This window comes from Lipotes vexillifer, unplaced genomic scaffold, assembly GCF_000442215.2.
Source record: "Lipotes vexillifer unplaced genomic scaffold, Lipotes_vexillifer_v1.1 scaffold543, whole genome shotgun sequence".
Lineage (NCBI taxonomy): Eukaryota > Metazoa > Chordata > Mammalia > Artiodactyla > Lipotidae > Lipotes > Lipotes vexillifer.
In genome coordinates, this window is record NW_006799055.1 from 3375210 (window position 1) to 3386585 (window position 11376).

At 38.3% G+C, this 11376-nt stretch overlaps 1 protein-coding gene across 2 annotated transcripts in view; it reads right to left on the reverse strand.

Annotated features, from left to right (window-relative positions):
- Positions 1-432: 432 nt before the first annotated feature.
- The window catches only part of CDK8 (cyclin dependent kinase 8), a 96781-nt gene continuing 85837 nt past the window's right edge, over positions 433-11376 (reverse strand). The window contains exons 7-13 of one of the 2 annotated variants that reach the window (XM_007471452.1): positions 10237-10380; positions 7724-7793; positions 6850-6922; positions 4151-4248; positions 3457-3535; positions 3178-3336; positions 433-906 (exon numbers count right to left, since the gene is read on the reverse strand). In XM_007471452.1, the coding sequence (XP_007471514.1) occupies positions 781-906; positions 3178-3336; positions 3457-3535; positions 4151-4248; positions 6850-6922; positions 7724-7793; positions 10237-10380 (749 nt within the window). In that variant the 3' untranslated portion in view covers positions 433-780. The remainder of the gene's footprint in view (positions 907-3177; positions 3337-3456; positions 3536-4150; positions 4249-6849; positions 6923-7723; positions 7794-10236; positions 10381-11376) is intronic. The other variant, XM_007471453.1, reaches the window with a different exon arrangement.

The following is an 11376-nucleotide window of genomic DNA, read 5'->3' on the forward strand; positions in this document are numbered from 1 at the left end:
CAGGAAAAATAAAACACTGTCTATGACAATCATTTTAGTTTGTTTGCTGAACCAAACAGGTTTATATCAATGACAACATATTTAATTACTATCAATAGCAGCTTTAATACCAGTCAAGTCATAGATTAAAAGTAAAAACAAACTCATAAGTTGGAAATCAATCTTTGGGAGTTTTGAAACCTTCCTGGAAAAACTATGTGGCTTCTTGTACTTTCAAAAAATTCCAAGCAATATTCTTGGTCAAAAAACACTGATTAATGTAGAAAACGAATCAACCCACTGTTAAGACACTAAAATGAACGGTGTACCGAAATAATCTCATTTTGAGTCTTGGTTACTTTGTTAACATATACTGTATGTTTCAAGTACCAGTTACACTTTTGTGTGTGTGTGTACTATTGGTCAGATAATGTTGTTACACTGGAAGAATTCACCACATACAACGACAAATGCTCGCCCCTAGCACGTTTCACAGCTTCAACTGCTACAGACTGTCACTGAAAAAAATGCGTTGGTCAGTCTGAATCATGTCAAGTAAACTATGGAAGTAGCAAACCCACAACACAAACTGTGCTACAGCACTTTCTCCTCAAGTCTAACTCCAAAAAGGTACAACTTGGAAGCCACTACCCCAATCTGTGAAAAGTGGTGGAACTCGGCTACCGGACATTTGACTACGTGGCTGCACAGTACATTCTCATGGCCCATTCCAGGTTCCCGCCGAGAGCCGCAGGCAGCCCTGCAGCACAGCGACAGTGCATGGACAGTATCCGATGCAGCTCAGTACCGGTGTGTCTGATGAGAGTACTGTGGAGGCTGCTGGGAGGTAGTTGAGTATCCCATGCTGCTCTGTGGCTGTGATGTGCTTGGTCCAGGGTTGGGATAGGCAGCATGTGGATTGGAACGCTGGAAAAGGAGAGGGAGGGCACATGTGACTCAGGTGTTCTATGCGCTGGCTGTATCCTGAGCCAGCAAGGCTTAAGTGTGTTTGAAATGTCTTCTATTTTACGGCAGTAAGAATTTTAAAAGTCTTGTGCTATGTACTGGCTTTAGAATTAAAATGACAAAACCCCCAAATCTTTTAATATCAGCTTTTCTTTATGAAGGTCAGAAGTATTTCTGGTAAAATAACACTAAGCTGAGTCTTACTACTGTGCTGTGCAGTTCATTTTTTTTTTTTCTATAACAGGAACTCCCTTTTATGCTGTTTTGTATCTACCTGATAAATGATAACTAACTTGCCTGGGATGCTTACTCTTGAACTCAATGATGTGTACATTAAGAAATTCAAAACTAGACTACATGCTTGTTTCTTCAATAGAAAACTCTCAACACACACGCATGACTAAAGAACAAAAATGAATATGACAAAAAAGGGTACCGCAGAATCATTTCTTCAGCATGAGCTATTTTTATGCCCTTTACATTAATGAATCTTACTTTCTGCTACAAGTGATATACAAAAGTAAAGTTACAATGATTAAAATGTAGGAAGAGTGGTATTCTCAATTCTAAAAACAGCGCAAGGGGCAGAGTTCAGAGTCCTCTAGTTTTGATCTCTTCTATTGCTATTCCCAGTCCTGCACCTCTCTCTCATACTGTTAGTTCCCCAAGACAAACACTACAAAAGATTAACCATGATTTAATACTTTCTTCTTTCAAAGCATGTTTAATAAATCATGTAATTTGAAATTCTGCCAACCCTAGCAAAAATAACATTTTAAAAAGAGTGGACATGTGAAACTGTAGTCAGAAATGCTATTTTTGAAACCACCCACAAAAACCACCACAATAATAACTTCAACAAACAGAAGCGCAGCAACATGCTCCACCCTGCTTCATTCTCATGCTCAGGACGCACCACCTGAGCGTGCAAACAATCCTTGTGCCGAGAGGTGCGTTCTTTCCCTCCAGGTGAGGAGGAAAAGGTAGTGGAGCAAACATCAACCCGCAAGACGCCTGTTTGTGAGCTTACTGGAGGACAATTACTACTCAGGCAATGATTCCCAGGGTTTGGTGGGCTGGACCTCCCGTTAACCATAGCAAAGAGGTCATATCTAGTTGTTGAGGGGTAGCCGCAGGCTCTGGGAGCCGTATTAGTTTACTAAGACCTCTTTCTCTCTTTTAGTAGGGAAATAACTCTAATTGGTCAAGTTTTCAGTATGCTTCCACACTGAAATCCAGATCAGTTGAGAACAGGATTAGAACCAGCAGGGAGGTGGTACACGACGTTCAAAATGGGTCTGTCACTTGAGAGGATCCACAAGTGGCATCGGAGCCACCCCCCGCGGATCTGAGCCTGCGTCCTGAGTCTACCTCCAGCTCGTGGGGTGAACGCGGGAAAGGGGTTTAACCTCTAGAGCCTCAGTTTTCTGAAGCGACAATAATGCTGACCTCACAGAGTTGTTAACGCCTGGAGGAAATGATGTCTGTTTCATACTTAGCAGAAGAGCTGGCACATGGTAAGTACTCAGCAAGCTCTTCCCATGATTACAGTCACCACCAGCACCACCACCAGCACCAGGAAGTGTGTCCCGTGCACTGTGAGCGCTACTAAGAATTCTAATGATGACGACGATAGTAAGAACGAAGAGGTGAGTGGTGTCATCTACTAAATGCCTGTCAGTCGGGCCGGCCACTGTCCTTAGCTCACGTCCGCTCATGGAATCCTGACCACAGCCTCACGCTGACCATTATCCACATCCATCCGACAAATGAGGAAACTGAGAACATCTGAACCACCTACTCAAGGTTGCCCAGAAGTCAGTGGCAGGGCTGGGATTTGGAAGCCTGAGTCCTTAATCACTGTGGTTTCAGAAACGACAGACATCACTTCCTGAGCGCCCACTGTACGCTGGGTGCTGAAGTTCACCACAGCTGCTCCCACGGCAACGGCAGGTTAGGCTTCGCCCGTCTCATGTTACAGATGAGAAGCTAAAGCCTTGTCCAAGGTCACAGAGTTAATGAATGGCGTAATTTACGTCTGATCATGTCAAGTCTGGCTAAGCCCCCTCTACTGTACCACCAAGTGCTTTCAATGCCAATAACTCTTCACGTCAACGTGTTTCCCAGGCATGTAAAGGTCGGTATTTTCTTAACGACGTCGCATTTCCCAGTGGTCGCAAGCCCACATGCAATACTGACAAGGCAGGTCAATGCGAAACAGATGGGAAGTACCTGATAGTCTGAGGTCATGATCAGTCCACCTGAGGTAGTGGTAGGAGGGACGACTCTCACTTTCTTCAGCGGGGGCCCCTGGGTGTGACTGCTGTCCTGATTCCCCGGGTGGCCGGTCCCGTTCGTGTGGTTATTGCCCTGCTGCTGCTGCTGGTTCTTCTCAAGTGGTTAAACACAAGAATAAAGCTCAGCTCAGGAGGAGAACGGAGCGCGCCCACGCCGGGCAGTGGCAGGGCGGCGCCGAATTAAACAAGTGGCCAAGCGCACTTTAACACTTACTTTGTCTCCTTTGTCATCAGGCTCCTCTTCTGTTAAAAATTCTCGCTTGGGGTAAGGGATTTGACAACCGGCAAAAACGCTGATCATAAGAAAAAAGAAAAGTGATTTCGGGTATACTAATCAATATTTCAAATGCTGCATTTAAATGGTTTTTGTTTTCATCTTTTCAGATGGACTCTCTGCCTGCTTATTTGTGATTTAAGCACCTTTCATGCCGCTGTGACACAATGAATCTCTTCTTCTAAGCAGTGACGTCACAGCAGGCCAGGGGAGGGCTTTTCATTGTATAAAAATAATCAATAATCATCTGATAGGACTCAGCTTTCTTCTTTGATCCCAGGTTCCTTTTTTATCACCACAACCAAAAGACAGATTCCAGCTGGAATGTCATTATTTTACTCTCCAAACTGCATTTAAAATGAGAGTATGGAAACACAAATATATTTGGGAATGCAGTTTGCAACTGGAACACAATACTGTAACTGCAAGCAGTGAGCCAGCTCAGGGAGTCTGAAGGACTGACAGCTGTAAACCCTGACGATGCTTCAGTCATCAGAGCTCACTTTTCACTTCTCGTAAGGATTTCCTTGGGTCCCCATGTAAGAGCAATGGCAACTTGGAGCTGACAACTAAAGTAAAGCATATGCACCAAAAAACTCTATCATGCTAGTGACTTAATAAATTGATCACTTACTCTGATGTAGGAAGTGGGTCTTCTAGGAAATAGGGGTCCTGCATAGCCTGCTCTGAGGTAATTCGCTTTATTGGGTCCATGGTAAGCAACTTCTGAAGCTGAAACCACAAACCATAAACACATCACTGCATTACTTCTCTTAGTTTTATACTCTTTGGCACATTTTTGGGAGGCATATGTTTTTTGATGAATAACACCAGAATTTGGAGGGTATTTATTCCCCCAAACTAACAACAACAAAAAAATCTCCCAGTTGTTCCATTTAATGTAATAATTCACATTTTAGTCATTCTAAGACTCATTATCTCACTTGGTTCTCCTACAAGAAGTAACTAAACTTATGTCTTCTCACTCTAAACCAATGACCTTTTCCCTAAATTGCTATATCCAATTTAAAATGGGACTAAAATTCTTGTATTTTCTGTTAAGGGGAAAACTTTTATTATAACACAAATAATACACCCGCCACAAGTGGCTATTTAGATTTAAATCTAAATGAATTACAACCAAATTAAACCACATTAAAAATTAATTAATTAATAACCAATTAAGAAATCAGTTTCTCAGTCATGCCAGCAAGCACATGTGGCTGGAGCTGCCCTACCAGACAGCGCGGGCGTCCGAGTCCTCCCGACAGCGCTGCGCTGGTCTGAATAAATGTGGTGGCTGGCACAGAGCTCGTAAAGTGCAGAGGTGTGGCTATGAATTTATCAGTTGAGAGATTCTGAACAAGTTACTTAACCACTCTGTAACCCCATTTCTCAAATGGAGATTAAAAACAGTACCTTTTATCATAAGTTTATTTTCAGAATTAAACGAGTTAATATGTGGAAAGCAATTCTAGCCGTGCCGGGCACAAAGCAAGCACTACCTAAGTGTTAGCCATTGTCATGACTATTATCACATAAAGCAATGTCACACTAACGTGAAAACTCAGTATCTTTTGGCTGAAATATAATTTACTGAAGGCTCTAAGAACTAGAGTATTTGATGTAAATATGTGATTTAAGAGAAGATCTAAACAGTAGTCTCTCAGCTTATGATCTCTGATCTAATGCAGTGTTTTCCAGGCTTTAGAGTACACCAGAGTCATCCCTGGAGCACTTCCTAACAACTCCCAGATGCCTCTGGTGCCGCCAACCTATGACCATACTCTGAAAACCAAGCAACTAGCAGACATGTGGAGACAGTGGGAGATGACACAATCAGAGAACAAACGGACAGAAAATATTTTTAAATGCAGATGAAATGCTGGGATGCTGAGACTTTAATTTTAATGAGCTGATATTTCAGTGGAAGCAAGATTTATTTTGAGATTGAAAGGAAAAGCATGCATTTGCTACTTAAAATACTCAACCGTTTTAATGGAATTGTATTAGAGCTTTCAGATGGAACCACCCAAGATAGGTCACCCTAGTAAAAACAACCAAGTAAGCTGTAAAGGAAGCCTATCTCTCTACACTTTTTAGTGGTGGCGGTAGCGAGAGTCTCCTCAGACTAGACTGAGTAGCAGTGAATTGGGGGGACGTAAGATAATTGCCCTAAATTGTGACTTTTGTTCTACCACTATTATCATTATTTTGTTAGAATAAATAAGGCCATAACTTTGAAGGATCTAACTTACCTTCCAATTTGGGTACTATTTTAAGTACATTATAAGAAGCCATGATTTGGATAATAATACACTGTGTGGTAATATGGTCAGTTAAGCACTGCTTTTTAAATTGCTGATTAGATATGAAATGTATGATACACAACATGATAAAAAATTACTGAAGAAGATGCAGAAGCAGAAGAGGAGAAGGAGAAGAAAAAGCAGAGATACAAGAACTATCTGCCAAGGGGCCTGGGACTGTAATAAAGGAAAGCTTAATCCTTTCAAAGTAAAAAAATTCCCATTTAATGAACTCATTTAAAAATACTGGGAATAAAGGATTAAAAGAATTTAAAGCCAAGCAAAATATAACCCGCTTCCCCAAATTCCCCCTTTATATTACTTTTTTTGAAAACCATAAAACTGAAAAACATTTTTAATTGTTATGATGTAAAAATGGAAAGTTTACTGTAAACAAGTTTAAATTGACAATAGTTGAATATAATGTCACAAATTACCTTGATAGTGCAGATTCATTTAGATTCTAGGTCAAACCATTTTTCCATTATATACTATCTATATACTACATTTCTTATATTCTTCCAGAAAAAGCACATAAAGGTCCCTGAAGGACCTTTAACAGCCAAGTCTATAAGAGGTAAACTTATACAGAGGTAATCTGTAAAACTTATTTCTGAACAGTGGGATTGTTTTCATCTTGATTCTTCTTTGAAATTTTAAAATAACTGATGAAAACCAATAAATGGAATTTTAAAAATGACTTGACAGACTTGGTACACTGACTCTCTTTAGAAAATCTAATGTAACCAAACATTAAGTCTGTGAATTAATGTTTAGAAAAATTAGTATTAATTTTTCTAATTAATTAGAAATTCTAATTAATTTTTCTAATTAATGGGTTTAGAAAGACAAGTATTTGATATCTTTACTATAGGCACCAACGAGATCTCTGCATTAGTATTACTATTAAAGAACTCTAAGAGTGCTGAGTAACCACAGAAATTGACTCAAAAAAGCCTCAGTTGGGCTTAACAGGGGGAAAAAAATGCATTACTACTGTTTAGTACTTTTCTCTAATGCTTACCAAGTGGAATGCTTTACTATCTGGTTTAACTTTATGTTTTTCCATATACTTGATAAGGCTGCAGTTGGTATACCTGAAAGAGAAATACTATGAAATAGCTGTATTAGATATGAGGTCAATTTTACATTGGCTGAAGTTTTTCCAAACAGAATTATTTTAATGATAACCGACACAGAACATATATTGAAAATGGTATTCAATCAATTTTATATTTCATTCAGTATTCACACTAGTCACTTCTGAATGGATACTACGGATTAAATGCAAGATAATTTCATGAATAATATGCACACTGTTTGGCTTTGTTCACATGAATGCTATCTCCACAATTATCTTAAATAACATATGGGTCAAGAGTTTAACCCAGCCTTACTAGTAAGTTTAAAATAAATACAAATTTTAAAAAATTTGTCACAGGTCTATAAAATCCCTCTCCCAATCCCCCTGATCCTACATTGAGAATAAATGAAATATTCCTTCTTCTCCATTAAAACGTACTTAAATTTACAACCAACCTGGGCGGGTAGGCAGGTGGCTACCAGCAAGGTTTGTTTATTTCAGTCTCTTACTTACTGCTTCAGCTATGATACTTTCCATGGATGCACAGCTTCCAGAAAGTAATAAATATGGAAAGAAATGAACTGACTTATTTTCTCATATCCAAATCAGCTGCTAATTAATATAAGATATTCACCTTCTTTCTATCACCATTCAAACATCTTAAGAAATGAAGACTATCATAATGCAAAAGTATTTATTAGAGTAAATAAGTAAAATTATTTAATAGAATGATCTTGTGTTGAGTATTCAATCTTATACTGAGAATTCTAGAAAAGCAAAAATCAATAAAAGGTCTATTTTCTTTCCAACTTACGTATTTCTTCTGAAATCTTTCATTAATGTTGAATGTTCAGGCATCTTTTTTATATCTTCCCAATCTTTATCTGTGAAATACATTGATATAATTTTATATTGTCTAGGTTCCTATTCTCAAGAATTTTAATAAAGGTTACTTCACTTTTCATTACCTGTCCTATACTTTTAACTTCCAGGAAAGCACAGACTTCAAATAAATGGTCAGCTATAGTAAACATCTTAAACACGTAAATGCAATTCCCCATACCTTGTACTGAGTTCAATCTATCTCTTTTTAACTTTATTTTTTGAATGCCTACTTTCTATATGTTTTACTATAAGTTACCTCAATTTCTGTAACTACAGAGGAACAAGTTATAAACAAATATTTCTGTTATTTAACAGTTCTATTTCTATTTGTAAAACCACTTTTGTCCCACCAAATTTCTTGGTTAAATCAGCACCCAATCTCCTCAACAATAAGTGTACTATCTTCCCCCTCAGTAGCTTTAAGCTGTACCTCTTTTCCTATGGCCCTCCTCACTTTCCCCTCATTAAATACACTGGTTTATGTGGTCATCAAGGTAAGCAGTAGCAGCTCTTTGAAATGGAACAGGGTAGGATGCAACTAGCCTATTAACAAGTCAGCTGGTGCCTTGGCTAGTTTCCAGCTACTGGATACATTAGGTGGGAAATGCCTAGATCAGTCTTGCTGTCATTAGAGCTACTCAGGCACCACACGCTTTTTTTAGAAGCTTGCTGTCACCCTCACCGTGAGCCCACAGGTGCCCGCACTCTACCAGGTAGCTTCACGGCACTTCAGCTTTTAAATGACCTTCAGAGGCTTGCTTTCCTTTCAACTGACTTACGAAAATATTTGCTACCTAACCTCCAGATAGCACATATTGTAAACTAAACACGGACTTTAAATTCCTAAATGGCATTTTCTCCTTAACTACTTCCTTGTTCAATTTCTCTATTTTGTCAATTTCTCAACCTAGAAATGCTGAGATAATCTTTTATTCTTTCCTCAATTACATGCTTCCTGTCAAAAATTATATCTTTATTCTTTCTTCTCCATCCAAATCACTTTATACCTGGAGTACCGCTACAGGTAAGCAGCTGGTTTCCTGACTTGAGTTACCTTTCTTAAATTGATTTTTACATACCCCTGCCACACTAATCTGTCTAAAATTGAACATAAGCCATGTCACTAGTTCTCAAGAACTTATCACAGAGTCTCATTCTTTAGCACAAGTCTAAATTTTGCTGCCTGCCTTTTAGGTTCCTTATAAGCTAAGCCTACCCTAACTGGGGAACCACATACTAAGAACCATTTTAGAACCATCACCAATGGAGGCTGCCCCCAACTCCACCCCTATAAGCCATGCTCTTTCCCCTGGGGCCTCTGATATGATGGGTACATCAGAGGTGGGAAGAAAAGGCCATTCTCCCCATTACTCAAACTACTCCCATTCTCTCAACATTCTCCTTAGAGCAGTTCAACGTCAACTCCAAGAGGGCAAGAGTCACGTCTGTTATATGGACAATATTTCATATTTAACACAGTGCCTGAAACATGGCAGGTGCTCAATAAATAAATATTTAGTGAATAAATGAAATTCCCATCACAACAAAGCAATCTCTGTAGAAATGTCAGTCAGTTTTGGAGAAAGGTAGTTATTCTGCATTTACTGCTAATTAACACTTATAAGGGATGTGGAATTATAACTCCCAGATATTTCTGTATTAGTTTTGAGTTACTGACCTAAGAAAAATTCATAATAAGAAATAACTTCTAATAAGTACTTGACTAGCCAGAACTATGTAGGGGTTTTAAACAAATGTTCTTTATTCTGGACCTCTGCGCAGAGTTTCTGGTGGGTGATGAACGGCTGTCTTGTGGCACAAGGGACTGGGATGCAGCTACAGATCTAAAGCCTGTGACGGGACACCCAACAACTCCCTCCCTGCTGCAATCAGGCAGGCACGGTCACTGTGCAATGTGAGCCCTTCACTCACATCCTGACTGTTCTAACTTCAAAGAATGTTCTTACTGACAAGAGTTATATAGCAAAAAACGCTATTATTCAATACAATGTACTGCACAGTGCCCTAAACAGAAATACTGTTCAAAATTTGTAATCAAATACCAAGTAATGACATTATTATATATACTGCCAGACAGAAATATATACTGCTGAATTTTATTTCATCTCCAATGGAGAGAACTAAAGGCACCTTTTAAATACAGATATTGCAATCATTTTGAATATGAAACAAAACAAAACCAAAAACCAAAATGAAACAAAAATACACCCTGCAAATTCAAGAAACCCCTAAATATTTTATGCTAATATGTGAACTCTACAAATTTTGCTATTTCTATGGGTCTTTGATTAATGCAAGTCATCAACACAGAGAACTGAGTAAGAGTAGCTTTCATCAGCTAAAAATATACACCTTTCCAATGAAGATATCTAAGTTCAAACAACAGTGATTTAAAAACAAAAACAAAAACATAATGTGTACCTGCAGGAAATCCCATTACATTGAATATTCTGTCCAGCTGGTCATGGTGATAAGGATTACTAGTTTTGATGTCCTCTTGTCGACAGTGAAATATTGGTTCTGACGTTAGTAGTTCTGCAAATATACACCCTATAGCCCAAATATCTTTAAAACAAAAAGAAAGGAAAAAAAAAAAGAAAAGAAAAGAAAAAAAAGGAAAGGAAAAAAGAAAAAGAAAGGAGGAAAATAAAGTGGTTCTTTCCAAAAGAAAATGCATTTTTATGTTGGCAGGGAGTGTTTTTTAGTTCTTTTTCTCCCCTAATAAGCCACATTAATTCCTAGCAATTATAAATATCAAGGAATATTGTCTGTACATACATATTCCCACCCCACCCACCCCCGTGTCTCATTCCCTGTTAAACCTCCATCCCACCCAGTGGTCTCAGTACAAGTTTAATCAAATTTATTACCTAAAAATTTTGGTGAGTTTAAGTGCTTCAAACATTACCTTATCTGTGAAATACATACAAAGCTGCAGATGGAACACGGGAACCATAACCAAATAAAGTGAAACGAAAAAATAAACAAACAGAAAACCCAAACAGCCTGTGAAATTGTGCATACTTGCCAAAAACAATCAGCGCCATTTTTTGAGGTAAAAAATATTTTTTATTCCTATCTAGTTTATGTACTTATTAATTTGTGAAGCTTAACAATTATCCTGCCATGTTAGCACTAGTTAGCAAGGTACTGTTCCAACAAGAAAAAGACAATGCCTAGCCTCAAATATTCTAATGAAACAGTATTTATACTGGAAGAGCTTTTTGTTCAAGTGTTTCTCCATGCTATAGCAGAGTCAGACTTTGCAAGTTTAAGTGTTTTATAAAGACAAGAAAATATGGGGCAAAATACTACCTTTAAATAGGCACAGAGGTGACAAATTCATAAGAATTATTTAAAAGCCAGGTAAATGGATTCCTCTTTATACAACAAATTTCCTTCACTCACTTTAAGATACAGGCTAACTTTGATTCACATTAAATTCTTACTAAGAGAACTATTGGCAGTGGAAAGATATACATGCCAACCTGGAATCTGAAGCTGAAAGCACCCCATTTCTACTCAACAAATCCCTAAATCGACCATGGTAACTTCCCTACA